Source organism: Budorcas taxicolor, chromosome 4, assembly GCF_023091745.1.
Source record: "Budorcas taxicolor isolate Tak-1 chromosome 4, Takin1.1, whole genome shotgun sequence".
Classification (NCBI taxonomy): Eukaryota; Metazoa; Chordata; class Mammalia; order Artiodactyla; family Bovidae; genus Budorcas; species Budorcas taxicolor.
In genome coordinates, this window is record NC_068913.1 from 65,210,566 (window position 1) to 65,233,471 (window position 22,906).

Below are 22,906 nucleotides of genomic sequence, written 5' to 3' on the forward strand. Positions count from 1 at the left end.
TTGTGTGTTCATGTGTTCGGTCATCCACTCCCTTCTAGAATGCCACTTTACCTTCATGTATTCTGAAACAACTACGGCAGCTAAACAAACTAACATCCTAAATTGCACAATTACTGGCTTGAAGCAGAAATAACTCACAGTATTTCTTATTATGTCTGAAATAATGGTACCAAGTCACCTACCAAGATAATAAAAATGAAGAACATAGCAAATACAAGGTAAACGTTTATTATATTCCTCATAGCAAAGAAAAGAGATTGTGGGAAACAGTTTCTGCCCTTTTCTTCCCACAGTGCAACACCAATTTAAGTGAAAAGAAGACCAGATTGAGAACAATTTACCCAGAAGGAGGCTCTGGCTAGAAATCTATTTGTACCTTTGTGGTTCGTGTGGTCTAGTGGGAAGCACAATGGGCTAGAAGATTTCAAATCTAGACTAACCCTTCCAGTAACCATGTGACTCTGGGCAAGATATTTAGCTTTCCCTAACTCCATTGCTATTTGTACAACAGCAATAATTTCACATGTTTCTTCTACCTCAAAAACATACCAAGTATAGAAATTAGTGTGTGAAAAATTTGAGCTCCAAGGAGGAAAAGTATTATAGTCAATAATGAAGCATGGTAATGACAAAGAGAACTGATTTAACAATTTTTAAAAACTCACTATCATGATTGGATCACAGCAGGTGGGAGGGAGAGTCACTCAACTAAAGCCAAACACTGTTACGTGAAAGCAAGCAATTGTGACCACGACAAACACGCACAGCTTCAATCACCCCAATGGGATGATCTCAGCCAGACTGTAGACTAGCGTGACAGGCACACACCTGGCTTACAGACTCCTGGTTTGTGAGCAAACACATTTTCTACTTTCCTTTGTTCTGTCCCTACCTTCCCTCTCTTCCTCCTTTCCTCACCGTCTTCCTTCCAAACATTTAGAAATTTTACATCCAGGGTTTCTATGGACACAGTCCTGAAGTCGCCTCCAAATCTAGTTATTTAAACAAATGACTATAGTTCTATATTCAATAAATGTGGCATCCTAACAGTAGACAGCAATGGGTGAGTAGAGGCCAAAGGACTAGTTAGAGGAGGGTGTTAGCAAGGGCAAGATGAAGAAGACCTAAATTCAGACAAAGTATTAGAACTGTTTCTATGTAGGAAGGCAATTCTATTCTGAGACACCATATTAGAAATATGGTTTTTAAATAAAGTTATGTTCTGTCTGTGTATAATTAAGGTAAAAAATATTTCAAATCATAGACTATAGAATGGTATGGTCCCATGCCAGTCATTCTCGTCATCCAAACTTAGAAGATGAATTATACATACATCTACACAATGGCAGTAATTATAGTTTGAGTTTCTCGGTGAATCTCTGTTCCAAGAATTGTGCAAGGTACTTTATAAACATATAAGGCCCTAGAAACAAGGACAGCATTATTATACCCACTTTGAGCAGTAAGGCACAAAGACAGGACCCAAACACTGGTCTGCCTGCCTCCAGAGCCTGTGCTTATTAGATTATGCTATGCTGTCTCCATGTTTATCTTTTTAAAGTTTTCACTTGCATTCCTTTTTACTTCTAGGAATGCTGGTTGAGGGGGAAAGGAAACAAGAGGAAGAGCATCAGCATAGGGAGGTAGGTGTACAAAAGGCATATAAAGAAGATGAAGAAAATCCACATCACTTCCCATACTATGGTCCCTGCTTGAGGAGGAAACAGATGCTATAGCTGCTTCATTTAATAAATTCATTTACTCTGTGCTCCTTGCTGCTGCCATAAAGAAAGACACTAAGAAGATGGAAGTGGGACTTGGGAGCTGCTGCCTCTAAAGGATCAAAATGCAGAGCTCTTGACAGCTCAGCCCCTCTGATGGTGGGAAGGGCTGACCCAGATGTCCATGGCCATCACTGACTGCCCAGGTAGGGGCAACCTGGATCTCTCACCCTGGCACATAGTGGCCTCAGCCCTGAAGCCTGCTCATACTGCCTGATCTCCAGTTTTTTAATTTGTCTCTTCCCCCTTATTCTGGTGACCACAATCCAAACAAACGGCAGAAAGGATGGGACTCATCTGGATTATATTAGCCACTTGTATTATGCTATTTACATTTATGAAATATGGTATCGTGAGATCACATTTAGTAAAATTTTCCTTAAAAATGGTTTTATTCTCTAATCCACTTTTTATTGGTTAGTAGCAAAACAAAGTGGATCATATATTTAAAAGCAGGGGGAAGAAAAAAGACATACCATTCTAGAAATGTTTAACAAGCAAATACCCCAAGAATATTCATCCAAGTGATTTCCTGGGGATATGTGAAGGGAAACGTGCAAGCAATTTTCTTGGCTATCGTCACTTTACTATGAAATGTAAACCCCCGATACAGCAACAGTAAAAAGCGCACCCCTTTAATTTGGCCAAAGCCTTAATACAACTGTGTTTGGGGAGCATGAATGGAGTTCCTACCTGGCATGACCATGGTCTGTGGAGCTGCTGCGTCAGTACTTAGGCAGAGACGTCCACCTTTGGCTAATCGATCACACAGCAAGGTGATGTGCTTCTTCAATTGGCCTGTGTCTTTGGGTATGCCCAGCTGGCTGCTGAGGTTCAAAGCCTGTTCCTTGGAACTCTTCGACAAGCAGGTCTTCAAGAGGTGAGAAAGAGCAGCATCCACCGTTTCTTCCCAGCCCTGGATGCAAAAGTCAATTTGGAATTTATGCAAAGATGACAAATGAGCAAAGTAAGCACTTTACCATTAACCAGGTTATAAGATTATGAGTGTTTAGGTCCCAGTGCTGGGAACCTGTTAAGAGCCTGGTGTCTGGTAGTCTAGACCAGTCTGGTTTTAAATTCTAGCTCTGTCTGCTGTTTGAGCATGTTATTTAATTCTTCTCTTAGCCTCATCCTCATCTACAAATGAGGCTACTAATAATCTGAACCTCCATGGGCTGGGAGTGATTAAATGAGATGGTACACGAGCAGCTTTTAGCCCTGCGCCACACATGATAATCATCATTATCTCAGGTAGTGCTATGTTTGATGATCCAGAGGCGAAGCCTAGGATTATGGTTCATTTTGCTGCTGAAGGAGAATCAGCCGAGATAGGAGGAGACTGGGGGAAACTGGAATGGAGAGAAAACCCTGGTGTGCCTCTCAGGATTGGTTCCATAGTCTTGGAGCTGTGGGCAGAAACTAGAGGAGCTCTGTCAAGAGGGACTTTGGGAGGTACAAGCTTATCCAGTCCCACTTCCCTGTCAAGGTGACAAAGTGACACAGAATGAGGCAGTGAGCCATTTCTCCATTTTGACTGGTGACAGTGTGGCTGTGATACAGTGAAGACTGTGAGGAGGGCAGGGTCACCTCAGTACCCTACAGGCTGGAATTCTAGGGCTATCAATGGCAGACAGGGACCACGGTGCCATCACAAAGCACTGGCATGAGGAGGCACCACACTCAGGTGGGTTCAGATAATGACAGGTGAGGAGCCTTGAACAGACAACAACAGGTGAGGAGGCCTGAAGGAGAAGAGCAGCTTATGCTCTCCCACTGGCCATGCCCAGAGATAACTGGGTATGATTTTCAGGGGTTCCAGAGGTCCTAAGCATCAAAAATGAGTGAAATCTGGGTGTTACTACCAATGATTACATTTGTATCCAGCGGCCAGTGAGACCTAGGGCACCACAGACTTGACACAGTGAAATTATAAAGGATGACAGTGAATGACTACCCTCATAGAATTCTGCAGAACAGTCCAAGGCCCTCACCTAAGGGAGGAGAAACCTGAGACTTGGACAGGAGTCCCTGGATGAACTGACTGCTGGTCAATCACTGCAGATGGTGACTGCAGCCATGAACTTAAAAGATGCTCACTCCTTGGAAGAAAAGTTATGACCAACCTAGATAGCATGTTCAAAAGCAGAGACATTACTTTGCCGACTAAGGTCTGTCTAGTCAAGGCTATGGTTTTTCCTGTGGTCATGTATGGATGTAAGAGTTGGACTGTGAAGAAGGCTGAGCACCGAAGAATTGATGCTTTTGAACTGTGGTGTTGGAGAAGACTCTTGAGAGTCCCTTGGACTGCAAGGAGGTCCAACCAGTCCATTCTAAAGGAAATCAGCCCTGGGTGTTCTTTGGAAGGAATGATGCTAAAGCTGAAACGCCAGTACTTTGGCCACCTCATGCGAAGAGTTGACTCACTGGAAAAGACTCTGATGCTGGGAGGGATTGGGGGCAGGCGGAGAAGGGGACGACAGAGGATGAGATGGCTGGATGGCATCACGGACTCGATGGACATGAGTCTGAGTGAACTCCGGGAGTTGGTGATGGACAGGGAGTGCTGCAATTCATGGGGTCGCAAAGAGTTGGACACGACTGAGCGACTGAACTGAACTGTTCCATCCTCAACCTTATCAGCTAAGCCACCTTTCAAATATGCAAATTGGATTATATTATTCCTAAACTTCAACTCCTAAAGCCAAATGCTCAGTTTAGCACACAAAGCACTTCCTGCTCCACCTCCTGCTCCATTTTATTCTCTCCCTGTCTACCTGCACCCACACTCTCACCTTGGCCTCTCCACAGCCTGTGTCCTCCTGTTGCAATGCCTAATCGCCACTCTCTCTTGCCAACTCCTACTTACAACTCAGCTCAGGCACCGCCATCTGAGCATCACATTTGTGGGCCCTCTCTGGGACTCTGAGACCAGACGCACGCAGTTCATCACCCTGGGAGCACTCCTCACCCTATGCTGTGGCCACTGTTAGCATTCTGGTTTCTCCAGTGCCTGGAGATGTCCGCACCCCTAGCACTATGCTTGGTCAAGACATGTGTCTGCTGGACAGAGACGGAGAGAGACGGTGAGAGATGCTGAACTAGGATCGCAGATTTGGGAGGACTCTGGAGACCTTTAACCAGTCTCATGGGATGCTTCGTGGAATAAAACAGAAACCATGTGCCTAGGTATGGCTGTCCCCAAGATACAAAATTATCACTTTTTGAGACAGTGTACTCCTTTCAGGGACACGTGAAACCAGCAGAAAGTTATTCCTAAAGCTGAGCCCAAATCTGCCCCATTGGCCCTTATTCTACCCTCCAGAGCCATGCAGAATAAATCTAACCTCTCTTCTACATGACAACCCTTTATATCTAAGAAGACAGCAATTCTGTACCCTCTCCTCCAGAATAAACATCCCCAGTTCCTCCAGCTCTTCCTTATATAAACACGGTTTCAAGTTTTCTCTCCATCCTGACCACTTGTCTTTGAATGAACTCCAATTTTAAACACTTAAACATTTATATAGCTAACTAGAGAACCCCAAACTGACCCCAAGACAGCAGGCAGGGGAGAGGGATTCAGGGTCGGTAGAGTCACCCCCTCACCTCACTGTTTACTGGGAATTCTCCCTGCCAGCCAGGCCTCTGGTTGCCTCTGCTTTCTTGGCAGCCACACCACACTCTTGATTCACACAAGCAAACACAATTAAGCCCCAGGCCTTTCCCACACTCACCACATATCTTCCTTTTAGGCTTAAGCACTTCGTTCTTTAGACCAAAGTGCAGATTCTCCATATATCCACTAAAGAACTTCCCACTGGTGGCCAACATCAGGATTTTTCACTCTATTGATCCATTATAGGTGCCACCAGGTCAATAAGGAAACACATTAATTATTTTTAAATGAGATGTCAAAGGCTATAACAACAACTTCCTACTGCAAACCACTAAAGAATAATAAAACACCAGTTGCTACAAAGACATCTCTACACAACTATCAAAATCTAAATCAGGTCAGTATTTAAAATTGAATTTGTATTTCAATAATAATGGGGATGAAAATTAAGACAAAATAGTAACCCAAATGTCATTGTAGAGGACATATTTCCAAGTTGTTTTTGATGCCATCAATGATGACCTCTGGAGTATAAGAAGGAAAGATCCTTTGCATATAATTTGGCATTTATGTACTCTGTAGTCATTTCAGCATTAAAACAGTTCCTACTATTTTATAGACTATTCATCTAAGCTAACTATTGTTTTCATAAGTAGGTTACAGTAGCATATTAGATAATTTAAGTAGATATGGCATTTAGTTAATATAGAAGTACTACAGAATTTCCTTTTCTACTGCCAACTTGCAGATCAAGTCAGAAACCATGTCATGGTTAGGTATTTGGCATAGATTTTTTTTAATATAATGAGGCATGATGCCAAAACTTCAAAAAGATTGCTACTGAAATACAGGGTTATTATTTGGAGAGCCCAAATTGCTGCTGCTGCTGCTGCTGCTAAGTCGCTTCAGTCGTATCCGACTCTGTGCGACCCCAGAGACGGCAGCCTACCAGGCTCCCCCATCCCTGGGATTCTCCAGGCAAGAACACTGGAGTGGGTTGCCACTTCCTTCTCCAATGCATAAAAGTGAAAGTGAAGTCTCTCAGTCGTGTCCAACTCTTAGCGACCCCATGGACTGCAGCCCACCAGGCTCCTCCGTCCATGGGATTTTCCAGGCAAGAGTACTGGAGTGGGGTGCCATTGCCTTCTCCAGCCCAAATTGCTACATAAACTCAAATATAATAATAAAAAGGAATGTTTATGAGAGAAAAGAAGAGCTTTAAAAATGCAATGTGATAATCTACTGATCAAACACATAGCCTACTTACCTGATAAAATGTGAAACAAAACCATGTGGAAATCTAGAGTCTCAAGTACAAAAAGTTCGTTAAAGGTAAGCTATTTTAACCACCTTTTTGGTGTTTGAATCCATCACCTTTATTTAGATCCTTTAAATTTATAAGTCCAATATTCAGTTTTAACGTCTAAACACACACACAAACACACACACACACAACCCACATGCACATACCTGACCTTTATCCTCTAACGTTGAACATCAGTTGTACTAATAATCGAGCACCAATTGATGTTCACCGATTGCCCTCTCCTAATTGTGAGAGTGAAAGAAAATCTTAATTTTGGTAAAATAGCACTAAAAATGTCTGGAAGGGATGAAACTACTAAGCAAGCACTCTTCAGTAATAATTGATATGATTTTAGTTCTCAAATCCACAGCCTAACTCTTAAATCCCAGTTTACCTATGTACAGCTTTTGGAAAACAATAGTAGGTGGGAAGTTAAATAAAGATATAAGTGTGTGAATACGTCAATAAATAAATTTAAAATACTTGCTATTCTGTTTTATCTTCTCCACAGCCCTTGTCAGCATTACAAATTAATTTATTTACTGGGCTTTTTTGTGCTTACTGTATCTGGTCTAGAACTGATCATTGGAGTTCTCCTTTGTCCCCGAGCTCTAGACTCTATCCCATGTGGTAACTTGACTTTTGTCTTAGCCCTTCTACCTGAGCCCCTACGTTGGGAGCCTGCTTGAAAGGCCCCTCCTGAATGGACTGGGCTGGCTTGCTCCTGCCAAATCCCTCCCAAGGAATTAGACCTGTGGCTGTGGCCCTGCTGCTTGACTTCAATGCCAAGTTGCCTGCTGCATGCATCCCCCAGACTGAGAGGCTGCTCACTCAGTCTTCTGCTTTTGTGTTGCACCTGCCTGTGTGGAGGCTCCTGTATGCCATGCTGGCCCCACATGCCTCTGGGTACCAGTGGGATGTCCCATTTCTGCGGTCTCTGCTATCCTCTTCCTGACTGAAGACAACTGAGCTATGACTTCTATGATCCAGAGACCAGATAGCCATGGCTGAGTTTCGGACATCTCTACCCTACCTGTCCTGCTGGTCTCCACTGGTCACGGTGCCTAAATAGCAGTATAAGCAAGTGGCTTTTCAGAAAGAATAAGAAGCAGAAAGTTTGACCAAGTTTGTAAAGTGTATTTCCCAGGGTATCAACCAAAGTAACCAAAAAGAAAAAAAAAAGAAAAACCTAAAAGAGTTTTCTCGTGCCACCTACAAATTAAAACAACCAAGTTGAAGATAACTGCCCCTTGGCTTCTGGGTTTTGACTTAACTCATTCACCTCAACTGCCTGTTCACTTTGATAAATCACTTAATCTCTGTAGGCTGTGTGTGTGTGTGTGTGTGTGTGTGTGTGTGTGTGTGTGTGTGTGCACGTGCTTAATCACTCCATCAGGTCTGACTCTCTCTGTGACCCCATGTACTGTAGCCTGCCAGGATCCTCCATCCATGGAACTTTTCAGGCAAAAATACTGGAGCTGCCATTTCCTATTCTAGGGGATCTTTCTGACCCAGGGATCGAACCCACATCTCCTGTGTCTCCTGCATTGGACAGCAGATTCTTTACCACTAGCACCACCTGGGAAGCCCAGGGTATATTCAAGGTCTCCATAAAACAGGAATAACACTATTTGCCATGCCAATCTTACATGAATGATAAGGCACTCAAAATCTTAAGCAGAAGATATTGTGAAATAAGCATATATATGCAACTCTACTTTTTAAAAAAATCAGAAAACACAAACACACCATTAGAACACAATGTACAAAGCAACATCTTTAAACTTTTATTCAAACAAATTATAAACTGCAAACGTATGTTTATAATAGAAACACTACCATATCCGCAACTATAGCAGTATAGGGAAAAACCACAAAATGCCATGGTAGCATTTATTACCAAATGTGCACATAGTTAACTCTAAGTGAGAGAGGAAAGGTTGAAAAGAAAAGAGAGAGATCTGTGTAAATGAACAAATGGAGACTGTGTAGCCACAGCTAGGCTTCAGTTGAGAAGAGAACATTCTTAGAAATGGCCTGTCTTATACATTACACATTTGAAGGTAAAATGATGATTACATCATATTTATTAATCTGAAAAAAAACTGTATCAAAGACAAATAGATTTCATCTTGAATAGATGTAAAGAACTCACAATAAGTCTTTGCTATTTGTGACTGATCTACAGAGCTTTATGGTTACTATTACTTTGTATTGTATTCTATCACGTTATAATTAGCCAAGGTAAGCTAAAAAACAATGATGTGAAATGTCATTGTGAAGCTAGGTACAAATTTAGTTCTTTAGTTATAAATTATATATTTGTAAGATGTAAGAATTTTTCAGGATTGATCTAGGTTTGGATTATTTCTAAAGAATAGATTTTATTCAGTGAATCTCCCTTCTTGCAAAGGAGGGCTTGAAATGTTGACCAATATACCTCTGAGAAGTAAAACAGCTCTTTGAAACTAAAACAAATAAAATAAAATTTGAAAAAGTGAAACCAAGCTGGATGGCCTATGTAGCAGTTTAAGCTTTTTAAACCCATCACTAATAAAATGAAACCCTCCCCAGCATCATCCATTCTTATCTTAAACTGAAATGACTTATTGGACTTAATGGAGTTCTCCAGTTCTTGGTGATGCCTCAAAAGCTGTAGAAATCTTAATTCAGATTTTAACCAAAAGTAGAACAAACTGCCAGGCTTATCAACACAGTATTATGAAAAATAAAACACACTGCGTCCTATCAGGTGAAAATCTAAAACCTTTTTGACAAACAGAAGCTTAGCAAACTTCATGCAGTTTAACAGCAATACAGGCAGAAAGCACAAGGTTGCTTCAAACCAACCTACTCTGATCCTTTTCTAAGTTACATTTTGCTAAGAAATCTGCATTTGACCTATACTCTCATGCTGATCCTGAAGCTTTAGATAGGAGAAGGAACACAAAGTAGATTACCTGAATTATCATGAAACTTGATCCTGGATAGCCATATTCAATTTTAAAACAAAACATTAATGATGCTTCACCTAGACAAACATCTTGACTAAGCATTCAAGTTTGCTTCAGGCATAAGTTTCCAGTCACAGGTACTATTCTGAAATAACTTACAAAAAAATTAAGACTGAAAAATAAAATTGATAATGAATATTCAGGGGGAACCTGCTTCTGGTGATGGTAAATTAGATCATGTGGGCTGATTATCCCACTGAGAATAACTAGAAAAAAATATATACAAAAAATCACCTCTCTGAAGGTATAGGGAAGCTAACAAGATAGTAGTTACCAGGTCAAGATCCAGGGGACAAGGGAGGCCCAGGAAAGTGAGTCCTGAATTTGTGGCTGCTTTTCCCTCTGAGGTCTTTAGTTACCTGGCCTAACATGTAGTGCTGGGTCCTTCAATTACTCACCACTTTACACGATGATTTATGCTTGCTTATGTATTTCCTTGTAGGAGGCAGCAAGGGTCATGAAAGTTAGAAGTCTGAAGACCTAGGCTAAACCTTTCCTTATAAGCTGTATGTCTCCGGGAAAGTTATTTTAGGTCTCAGCGTCTCAGTTTTCTCATCAGTTAAACAAATCAGAAAAGTAATTTCCTTTGCCAGGCACTTTTAGACTTAACGAGACATGTTTATCAATCATGGGGAGGCTTCCCAAGTGGTGTTAGTGGTAAAGAACTCATCTGCCAAAGAAGGAGACACAAGAGATGTGGTTCAATCCCTAGGTCAGAAAAATCCCCTGAAGTAGGAAATGGCAACCTGCTCCAGTATTCTTGCCAGAAAAATTCAAAGGACAGAGGAGCCTGGTAGGCTATAGTTCATGGGGCCACAGAGAGTCAGACACGACTGGATGAATAAGCACTGGCACCATTTATCAACTGTAGTTCTTTAATTATTTAATCCCATGTTATTATTCTTACTTCTGGAAATACTCTCTAAAAGTTGATCTTGTGAATAATAATTACACTGAAAATAATAACAACAAGAGCAACAGCTGTTTAGGATCTCTTATGTACTAGAAAGTACGCTAAGAAATTTATAAACATTATTTGTACTAATAAATATTTATCCTGTGAAGTTGGTGCTATAACTTCCAACTAAGGTGCTAGATGTAAAGTAGTTTAAAGTAAAAAAGTTTATCATAAATAACACAATTATTAAAAGTTAGAACTGTAATGGGATCCAGGACTGCATGGCTCTAAATCCCATGTTCTTGGCTACTTGGCGAGAACTTTTTTCCCCATTCCATCATGTGTGTCTTTCAGTCTATTGTCATCAAGTCACTTTAGGCAGAAAATATCATATGAGGTCTTCCCCTAGAAAATTTATGGTCACAAAATTTATATCAGCTTCTTTATCCAAATAAATAATCTGTGTATAATTAAATAAGATTTTAATGCACAATCAAAAAGCATTTGTGCCAGTTTGTATGGGTCAAACTTTTAGAAGAGTCTACCAAAGTCTACTTTTTACCTGCCTAGACTACTATAACTGACATGTAGGAACTGCCTTGGGACACCACATCCCCTGAAAACATAACAATGGTCAAACTTGACTTTGATGGGTCTGAGTTATCGATGCTCAATCCAGGGACTCATTATTGAGAATACTTGGAGAGGACATTTCTATTTTGGAATCAAAAGACACATGAGGTCACAGACTCCCCAAATATCCCTATATCTGACAAAGTCCGAGAAAAATCTTATTGAAGTTAGGACAAGAGAAGAACCATTTGAATAAACTGAAGGGGTCAACTTCTTCCTAATACACTATATTCTTAAAAATCTCAAAGAATAAGAAATAACCAAACTCGAGGAAAAAAGTCCCAAAATACATGAAACTGATTTAAGTGTAAAGCATTTTTCTCTAGAATTCTTTTCGTTTTTCTTTCTTCCCTTTAATTAGTTTCGCTTTTAGGACCACTCCACCCAGAAGCTTCACTATTTTAAGATTTGCTTACCTACTTCTTTCTTGGTCAAAGCCACCGGTGGATCTGAGATAGCTATAGGAAAGTCCACCTACTAGAATTCTATTTCTATTTTCTTTCAAATAGAATTCAAATTTGAAGAAAAAAGTATAGAGAATGGGATCTGAAGTGATTGGCTGTATACCACTCAAAGTTTGTGTCATTTTTCACAGCAATCAAGCTATAGGTAACAGTAACATAGGGGACTTCCCAGGTGGCTCAGTGGTAAAAGTATTCACCTGCCAATGCAGGAGATGCCGGTTCCATCCCTGGGCTGGAAAAACCTCCTGGAAGAGGAAACTGCAACCCACTCCAGTATTCTTGCCTGGAGAATCCCATGGACAGAGGAGCCTGATGAGCTGGTTGCAAAGAATCAGACATGACTGAGCTTGAGTGACTGATCACACACAGTAGTAACATAGTAGCCCTGACCTCAAATAGCAATTATTTATGAGATGGTATGCTTATCCCTAATTAGTGATCCTAATTTCAAATGTTTTGTCCACTTAATACAGCACTAGTTTAAGTCCATATAAGCATTTATTTATTTTAAAAATATTTATTTAGAGTCCACTGATATAAGATGTTATACCAAACATTATGAAGTTAAAAAAAAAAAGGTGAATCAGATATGGTTCCTATCCTCAAGTGACAATTAAGAATGTATACAAAAATATAATGATGAAGAAAATGAAATGTGTTTAGAGAGAGGTACAGATAATGTGCTTTAAGAATGCTTTTCTTTTAGTTCCCTTCCTAGAATGATATCAAGAATTATCTGTCAGCAATAAAATTTAAGACAGGAAGATCTGTCTACATCATGAGATACCGTCCTGTCAGTTTTGTGCAAAAATCAATGATATTGTTGAGTTCATATTAGTGCTATGTGAAGCAAACAAGTAGACTAAATTTATCAGCATTTTCTAGTACAGAATGCAGAGTAGGTACACATAATACAAAATAAAAATTACTATTATCCTTGTTGGAGTAGCCATATTGAAGAATGAAACTTCAGTATGACCACCTGGTCAAAAGTTCCCCAGTGAATCAGGTTCCACTTTTGAGAGGCTCCTCAGTTTGGGTTCAAATCTCGCCTCTGCTATTTTCCAGCTATATGACCTCGGGCATATTTCCTCATTTATAAATTGAAAGTAATAGTCATGAAGCAAGGATGTGGGTGCCGGTAGTATATCTGACAGCTGGTCCAAAAGGTGTCAGTGGGAAGTGAGAGGGAGAAGGTGGAGAAGGCAATAAACTGCTGGCTGTGAACAGGTACAGCCTTAGGTAGCCAGTGCAGTCTTCCTGGACTACTCTGGGAGGTGGTGTGGAACACACCTCGGACTTTCCCAACTGGAGGGATGAGGGAGCTGGGGTATTCATCTACCAACCCTATTAGTCATTGACCAAGCAGTGGCTCCACAGGCTCTGCCAAACAGGGAGATTTCTCAGTCAGAAAAACTGCAGGTGCCCAGCAGGTAGAAGCTTTCAGGAACAGCAGAAGGTAAAGAGATGTGAATGGAGTATGAACCGCGTCTGTTACAGCCCCTACTTCAAAGGGACAGAGTGAGCATTAAATGTGGCAATGCAGCTAGAGTCCTTGGCCAATGCACAGTACATAATAATGCTCAATACAAGTTCATTTTCTTACCTTTTTTTTAAGTTGAGGAGGCAGGCCTATCTCTCCTGTGTGTGTGTGATTGTATATGTGTTATGTATTTAATTCCTCTCCTTTTTTTCTCTACAAAACAGGGATGTCTTCTAATTAGCGAAGTTTGAACTGTCATGTTGGAGATGACTCTTGAGAGTCCCTTGGACTGCAAGGAGATCTAACCAGTCCATTCTGAAGGAGATCAGTCCTGGGTGTTCTTTGGAAGGACTGATGCTAAAGCTGAAACTCCAATACTTTGGCCACATCATGCGAAGAGTTGACTCATTGGAAAAGACTCTGATGCTGGGAAGGATTGGGGGCAGGTGGAGAAGGGGACGACAGAGGATGAGATGGCTGGATGGCATCACTGACTCGATGGACATGAGTTTGAGTAAACTTCGGGAGTTGGTGATGGACAGGGAGGCCTGGTGTGCTGCAATTCAATTCATGTGGTCGCAAAGAATCGTACACAATTGAGTGACTGAACTGAACTGATTGGATTTATTTCTAAAGTTGTTAAAAATTATATGAAGATGTTTATGACTGAATTTAGAGCCAATGGGTTAGAAAACAACTAACCACTGCATCTGACTCCTGTCATTAAACCACAGAAATTAGATTACATAGGAAAGTGGAGAGTTTCACCATTTTAAATGCAGAAAGTGAAGCATATTCCTACTAACAACATCAGTGATTTTATCCACATAGTTTCATTCACTGTGATGGGAGAGAAGACCAGTGTTTCTGCAGTCCTCATAAATGACAGATCACTGAAATTAAAACTTACCTCATAACCATTCTACCAGAATAGGAAGGAGAGCAACCTTGATTAGTCAACCTTCATTACTTCTCAGTTTCTTTGTGGCTTTCTTTTCAAAAAGCAACAACTGGTAAGATTTTTCCTATTTATATGGAATGCACTTCTGGTCAAGGATATCTGCTCCAAGATGGAACACCAAGGCAATGCCCTTTTCTATAACTTCCTGTCCCTAGTTCAAACCATTCACAAATTCCCAGTTAGTAAAAAATAACTCTAAATCTCTTACTCTGTGCTTATAATTATGTTCTATCAATTCTAGGGCATTGTTTTCATAGTTGAACATCTCTGCAACAGACTATGTCAAACTCAATGACATCTGACAACTGCTGGCTTACAGGCACCAGTCCAGCTCTTGCTGTTGGTGCCTGGGCATGCACATTCTTTGTCTTAGTAGCTGTTCCTGCCATGTCACTTCAATTGATGGATGTTTAATGGCCATACTTCCCTGTCAAACTGATTACCTTTTAAAATATCAAAATTATACCACGATTCATCATTGAACAAAAAAGCTGTGTGCACATAAAGGCATGGAAACAGAATAGTTGGAAGTATAAATGTGAAATTAGTGAAGCAAATATTCATGACAGAAGAATGACAGCAATCCCAGATGTTCTTGTAAGCAAAAGCTACGTGCCTTCCAGAATATAAAATAAGAAGATAAAGAACCTAGAGCCTATTATACAGAGTGCAGTCAGAAAGAGAAAAACAAATATTGTCTATTAACACATACATATAGCTAGAAAAATGGTACTGATAACCTATTTGCAAGGAAGCAACAGAGACACAAATACAGAGAACAGAATTCTGGGCACAGAAGGACAAGGAGAGAGTGGGATGAATTGAGAGAGTAGCATTGACAATATGTGCATTACCATGTATAAAATAAATAGCTAATGGGAAGATTCTGTATAACACAGAGAGCTCAGCTCAGTGCTCCGTGACAACCTAGAGGGGTGGGATGGGAGATGGGTTGGGAAGGAGGTTCAAGAGGGAGGGGATATATGTATACTTATAGCTGATTCACGTTGCTGCACGGCAGAAACCAATACCACATTGTAAAGCAATTATCCTCTCATTAAAAATAAATTTAAAAGAAACCAAGAAGATACAGATAGGAGAAATGTATTATGTTTTGTTACTGAGGTACCTGCACACAGATGACTATCCTATGCCAAACAATACAATTACAGTAAGAGAAATTGCCAAATCCCTGGGATAGATGTGGTCTGCTTAATTAATGTGTCACACAAGACTCTTGCTGGAGCAGTAAACATCAATTTGCCTAAAATTTCTTGGTAACTATGGACAGAAGCTGCTTAATTTGCACCAAAAATGTGATTCAACTGAAGGAAAAAAAACAAAGCTTTGAGCTTAGTCCAAAAAGAAAATTTTTAGAATGAATATCAAAGGCTAAGAAAAAAATCATGAAGGTAAGAGTGGCATACTCCTAAGGATGCACAGAATGCTGTTCATGCACACAGGACAATGCCACGTGCAAAAACACGGACAGCAATGACCTGTCATTGAAAGGTGAGTGAAGAGTATCAAACTTTGCATGTGAAGAAGTTTCAGGAATACCTTAACTAATTTATGTTGCTTTCCTCTTATTCAGGCTCAAGAGTAAGATGTGGTAGAATATATGTCTGCATGTGTGCATGCTAACTAGCTTCAGTCATGTCAGACTCTGTACGACCCTATGAGGCCTCCAGGCTCCTCTGTCCACGGGATTCTCCAGACAAGAGAGGGTGGCCATGCCTTCCTCCAGGGGATCTTCCTGACCAAGGACTCGAACCCATGTCTCCTAAGTCTCCTGCATTGGCAGGTGGGTTCTTTACCACTAACGCCACCTGGGAAGCCCAAAACATATGTCTAAGTAAGTCTAAAAGCTCTTTCAGTAATTACCTAAAAAAACTAAGTGATTAAAAAATACTATGTCATAGTTTACTTGGCTGTGTTTTTTCCTAAGTGGCCCATAAAATAATACTGTCACTAACAATGGATGGCATCCTATTGTTGAAATAGTAGTAACAAAAGCTACTCATTCCTGGAGATTGTACATGCCCAGAACTACATTTGGCACTTCGATATTCAAGCTGGTTTTAGAAAAGGCAGAGGAACCAGAGAGCAAATTGCCAACATCCACTGGATCATGGAAAAAGCAAGAGAGTTCCAGAAAAACATCTATTTCTGCTTTATTGACTATGCCAAAGCCTTTGACTGTGTGGATCACAATAAACTGTGGAAAATTCTGAAAGAGATGGGAATACCAGACCACCTGACCTGCCTCTTGAGAAATCTGTATGCAGGTCAGGAAGCAACAGTTAGAACTGGACATGGGACAACAGACTGGTTCCAAATAGGAAAAGGAGTACGTCAAGGCTGTATACTGTCACCCTCCTTATTTAACTTATATGCAGAGTACATCATGAGAGATGCTGGACTGGAAGAAGCACAAGCTGGAATCAAGATTGCCAGGAGAAATATCAATAACCTCAGATATGCAGATGACACCACCCTTATGGCAGAAAGCAAAAGCCTCTTGATGAAAGTGAAAGTGGAGAGTGAAAAAGTTGGCTTAAAGCTCAACATTCAGAAAACAAAGATCATGGCATCTGGTCCCATCACTTCATGGGAAATATATGGGGAAACAGTGGAAACAGTGTCAGACTTTATTTTTTGGGGCTCCAAAATCACTGCAGATGGTGATTCCAGCCATGAAATTGAAAGACTCTTATTTCTTGGAAGAAGAGTTATGAGCAACCTAGATAGCATATTCAAAAGCAGAGACATTACTTTGCCAACAAAGGTCCGTCTAGTCAAGGCTATGGTTTTTCCGGTAGTCATGTGTGGATGTGAGAGTTGGACTGTGAAGAAGGCTGAGGGCTGAAGAATTGATGCTTTTGAACCGTGGTGTTGGAGAAGACTCTTGAGAGTCCCTTGGACTGCAAGGAGATCCAACCAGTCCATTCTGAAGGAGATCAACCCTGGGATTTCTTTGGAAGGAATGATGCTAAAGCTGAAGCTCCAGTACTTTGGCCACCTCATGTGAAGAGTTGACTCATTGGAAAAGACTCTGATGCTGGGAGGGATTGGGGGCAGGAGGAGAAGGGGATGACCGAGGATGAGATGGCTGGATGGCGTCACGGACTCGATGGACATGAGTCTGAGTGAACTCCGGGAGTTGGTAATGGACAGGGAGGCCTGGCGTGCTGTGATTCATGGTGTCGCAAAGAGTCCGGCACAACTGAGCAACTAAACTGAATTGAACTGAACTGATACATTTCCTCAATTAGTCCTCCTATGAATCTTAAGAGGTTTATAAAGGTGTCCTTAACACCTGCTCACCTTTGACAAGTAATTTCCAAATGAGTTTATATGCATAATATTTTTTAAAATATGGTTTAGCACTTTCTGTGGTAGCATTAATCACAGCAGTAATAGTAGTAGCAGTAATGGTGGTGATGATGGTGGTGGTAGTAGTAATAGTAATATTCTGGTCCTCCAGTTGACATAGATAACTAAACATCAAAACCCTGAATCTAAAAATGATAGTGAAGACACCCAAAGGAGGCTCAGTATATGGTGTAGCTCATTGAGAAAAACAAGCAATGCCACTTGCTTACTCTGTGTAAGAAACAGAATTTGGAGAGGTATTATTGAAGAAGAAATTCTTATTATATACATCTTTTTATTCAATGTCTTTTTGAATTTTTCTTGTGTTTCAGTAATACATGAACAGTAGGCCATTAGTTCAGTTCAGTCGCCCAGTTGTGTCTGACTCTTTGTGACCCCATGAATTGCAGCACGCCAGGCCTCCCTGTCCATCACCAACTCCCGGAGTTCACTCAGACTCATGTCCATTGAGTCAGTGACGCCATCCAGCCATCTCATCCTCAGTCATCCCCTTCTCCTCCTGCCCCCAATCCCTCCCAGCATCAGAGTCTTTTCCAATGAGTCAACTCTTCGCATGAGGTGGCCAAAGTACTGGAGCTTCAGCTTTAGCATCATTCCTTCCAAAGAAATCCCAGGGCTGATCTCCTTCAGAATGGACTGGTTGGATCTCCTTGCAGTCCAAGGGACTCTTAAGAGTCTCTCCAACACCACAGTTCAAAAGCATCAATTCTTCGGCATTCAGCCTTCTTCACAGTCCAACTCTCACATCCATACATGACCACTGGAAAAACCATAGCCTTAGCCAACCCTAATAAAGGCCAGATTATGCAGTAAAGAAAATACATAGTAGAAAAAAGGATACACCTAAAACACAAAACAGAAATTTCATGCGTAACAGCTCTTCAGATGCTGGCATAGCCCTTCTCCCAACCTTACTGTGTGAAAGGCAGGGAGTCTCTGGTTCCAAGCACCTGAAAACTGGCAGATTCCTCACTCAGCACAAACTGGGTTTTCCATCAAACTCTGGGCATGCCTTCATGAGAAACGCATTGGAGAGCCAAGTTCACTCACTTTCTTGATGTCATGTTCTTCTGTACCAACTGCTTCCTGGTTCAGTATGTTGTTCTTTGGTTGCTAAATCATGTCCCACTCTTTTGCAACCCCATAGACTGCAGTCCACCAGGCTCCTCTGTCTGTCAGGTTCTCCAGGCAAGAATACTGGAGTGGGTTGCCATTTCCTTCTCCAGGGGATCCTCCTGACCCAGAGGTTGAACCCATGGCTCTTGTTGCATCTCCTGCATTTGCAGGAGGATCCTTTACTGCTGAACTACCAGGGAAGCCCTGTTCAGTGGGAATATAAAGTAGAAAGTAAGGTGAAATCAAATTTAGATGGCCACTCTCATCTCCCTTCCAAGAAGAATCAGTCTTTGAGATCTGGTCTCATTCACCAATGTACAGATAAGGAAATCAGTGCTTAGAGAGCTCCATAATTTATTTAATACCTAAGGATACCCAGTTAATTAAGTATTTCCTCTAAAAGGGATGTGAACGTCAGTATGACATAATATTCTATTCAACTGATAAACCACAGTTTGTATTTTTTAACTATTAGCATTTAGGTTGTTTTGGTATTTCACAATTATAAATGCAACATTATGTCAGCAAATAGATTTTCCCTTACTACTTTCAGTGCATTAACTTAAATTACTGGTGCCCAAATGTTGGATTAGTTTTACAGCCCACATTTTCCTAGAGGACTCTCTGGAAAGAAATATCAGAAATAGCTGTGTGTGTCTATTTCACTACATGTCTGTTAGTAGTATTTATTACCAAATTTGGCTAAATTAATACAGGCAAAATGTATTTATCTAATACACTTCTATATACTCAACACTGGTGAAATTGAAAAATTTTATGTTCCTTCAATTAAAAAAAAAATTTTATGTTAACTAATTTGAATTAATTGAAATAGATTTAAGGGCCTAGATCTGATAGATAGAGTGCCTGATGAACTATGGACTGAGGTTCATGACATTGTACAAGAGACAGGGATCAAGACCATCCCCATGGAAAAGAAATGCAAAAAAGCAAAATGGCTGTCTGGGGAGGCCTTACAAATAGCTGTGAAAAGAAGAGAAGAGAAAAGCCAAGGAGAAAAGGAAAGATATAAGCATCTGAATGCAGAGTTTCAAAGAATAGCAAGAAGAGATAAGAAAGCCTTCTTCAGCGATCAATGCAAAGAAATAGAGGAAAAGAACAGAATGGGAAAGACTAGAGATCTCTTCAAGAAAATTAGAGATACCAAGGGAACATTTCATGCAAAGATGGGCTTGATAAAGGACAGAAACGGTCTGGACCTAACAGAAGCAGAAGATATTAAGAAGAGATGGTAAGAATACACAGAAGAACTGTACAAAAAGGATCTTCACGACCTGGATAATCACGATGGTGTGATCACTCATCTAGAGCCAGACATCCTGGAATTTGAAGTCAAGTGGGCCTTAGGAAGCATCGCTACAAACAAAGCTAGTGGAGGTGTTGGAATTCCAGTTGAGCCATTTCAAATCCTGAAAGATGATGCTGTGAAAGTGCTGCACTCAATATGCCAGCACATTTGGAAAACTCAGCAGTGGCCACAGGACTGGAAAAGGTCAGTTTTCATTCCAATCCCAAAGAAAGGCAATGCCAAAGAATGCTCAAACTACCGCACAATTGCACTCATCTCGCATGCTAGTAAAGTGATGCTCAAAATTCTCCAAGCCAGGCTTCAGCAATACGTGAACTGTGAACCTCCTGATGTTCAAGCTGGTTTTAGAAAAGGCAGAGGAACCAGAGAGCAAATTGCCGACATCCGCTGGATCATGGAAAAAGCAAGAGAGTTCCAGAAAAACATTTATTTCTGCTTTATTGACTATGCCAAAGCCTTTGACTGTGTGGATCACAATCAACTGTGGAAAATTCTGAAAGAAATGGGAATACCAGACCACCTGACCTGCCTCTTGAGAAATCTGTATGCAGGTCAGGAAGCAACAGTTAGAACTGGACATGGAACAACAGACTGGTTTCAAATAGGAAAAGGAGTACGTCCAGGCTGTATATTGTCACCCTGCTTATTTAACTTCTATGCAGAGTACATCATGAGAAATGCTGGACTGGAAGAAACACAAGCTGGAATCAAGATTGCCAGGAGAAATATCAATAGCCTCAGATATGCAGATGACACCACCCTTATGGCAGAAAGTGAAGAGGAACTAAAAAGCCTCTTGATGAAAGTAGAAGAGGAGAGTGAAAAAGTTGACTTAAAGTTCAACATTCAGAAAACAAAGATCATGGCATCCAGTCCCATCACTCCATGGGAAATAGATGGGGAAACAGTGGAAACAGTGTCAGACTTTATTTTGGGGGCTCCAAAATCACTGCAGATGGTGATTCCAGCCATGAAATTAAAAGACGCTTACTTCTTGGAAGAAAAGTTATGAGCAACCTAGACAGCATATTCAAAAGCAGAGACATTACTTTGCTGACTAAGGTCCGTCTAGTCAAGGCTATGGTTTTTCCAGTAGTCATGTATGGATGTGAGAGTTGGACTGTGAAGAAGGCTGAGAGCCAAAGAATTGTTGCTTTTGAACTGTGGTGTTGGAGAAGACTCTTGAGAGTCCCTTGGACTGCAAGGAGATCCAACCAGTCCATTCTGAAGGAGATCAACCCTGGGATTTCTTTGGAAGAAATGAGGCTAAAGCTGAAACTCCAGTACTTTGGCCACCTCATGTGAAGTGTTGACTCATTGGAGAAGACTTTGATGCTGGGAGGGATTGGGGGCAGGAGGAGAAGGGGACAACCAAGGATGAGATGGCTGGATGGCATCACTGACTCGATGGACGCGACTCTAAGTGAACTCTGGGAGTTGGTGATGGACAGGGAGGCCTGGCGTGCTGCAATTCATGGGGTTGCAAAGAGTCGGACATGACTGAGCAACTGAACTGAACTGAATTTGAATTAAAGGATATGTCAATAAATATGTGTGTAAATATTTATGTGTGGTGGTCTGGTTCAATCTACCCATATCTTTTACCGTCTGTACAGGAAAGATCAAGTTTTTTCTTACAGAACCCCCCAAAATCTGAGGTTGCTTCCAAAGAACGGGGGTAGTACAAAATGGAAATAGATTGCTTCCTTTAAAAAAAAAACAACTTTTAAAAAGCTACACAGTTGTTGGAGGACAACACGTAATTGTGTAAAACATTATGAAAGTAAATGAGGTATCAATTCCCAAATACTTATATCCAACTATATGATTAATTTAAGCTTTAATTCTGTGAGGAAAGAAAATAATCTGTCCTTACATTCATTAGAATACAAGACAAGCACACAGACAGTTTTAGAGTATATAGAGAGCTAAACTATGTCATACCCCCAAGAGAAATTCAGAAGAGAATGAAAGCCAGAATAAATAGGAGGACACAAAAATTGATCTGCTTCTTAAAGAGACTGGATAGAAGGGTAAAGAAAGGACACTATGTTAGGTGAAGAAAGAAAGCTCTATTAGCCCTGGCTTGATGGAAAGAAGTTGTGTAGCCATGGAAACTCAGTGTTCCCAGAACGAAGTGGGGAAGCTGAGGAGTTGCAGAAAAAGAGTTTTTGAAAGAAGATAAAGTGGAGCCAAGTGATGGAAAATCCTGAATATCTGGCACTGGAATCCAAACTCAACCAGGGGCAAAGAGAGCCATGGAAAGCAGGTGTGTGACAGAAAAGCACGGGGCTGAGTCTTGCAGGGATGTGTAGGGCATAGCAACGCAGAAACGGAAGAAAGGCTACTTCAAATGCCACTGCAGAAAGCCAGTTAGAATGACACGGATGCGAGCCCAGGGGCAGTTCTCAGAAACGTTTCCAAATGAACAACAACAGTCACAACAGGGTGACTGACTAAACCCAGAGGTGCAGCTCTACATGTGGCTACAGCACAGCGGGGACACCCGTTTCAGAGGAAAGAGTCACCAATTTTCAGGGGTACATTTCTAAAAGAAGGCCATGTCCCAGAAATGGCAAAATCATCTCTTTGTAATTAGTACACTCAAGTTGGGTAGAGTAAAGATATATATATATATATATATATATATATTTAGTATTTTAACGGCTTCCCAGGTGGCACAGTGGTAAAGAATCTGCCTGCCAATGCAGGAGATGCAGGAGACGCAGGTTCGATCCCCAGGTTGGAAAGATCCTCTGGAGTAAGAAATGGCAACCCACTCCAGTATTCTCACCTAGAAAATTTCATGGACAGAGGAGCCTAGTAGGCTACAGTCCATGGGGTCACAAAGAGTCAGACACGACTGAGCACACACACACACACACACACACACATTTAAAGTAAATTA

At 41.0% G+C, this 22,906-nt stretch overlaps 1 protein-coding gene across 1 annotated transcript in view; it reads right to left on the reverse strand.

The window, feature by feature from the left end:
- Positions 1 to 22,906, reverse strand: part of BBS9 (Bardet-Biedl syndrome 9) — a 469,654-nt gene that overhangs the window by 57,929 nt on the left and 388,819 nt on the right. Inside the window, exon 21 of the mRNA XM_052638544.1 lies at positions 2,475 to 2,697. Within this exon, the coding sequence (XP_052494504.1) occupies positions 2,475 to 2,697 (223 nt within the window). The remainder of the gene's footprint in view (positions 1 to 2,474; positions 2,698 to 22,906) is intronic.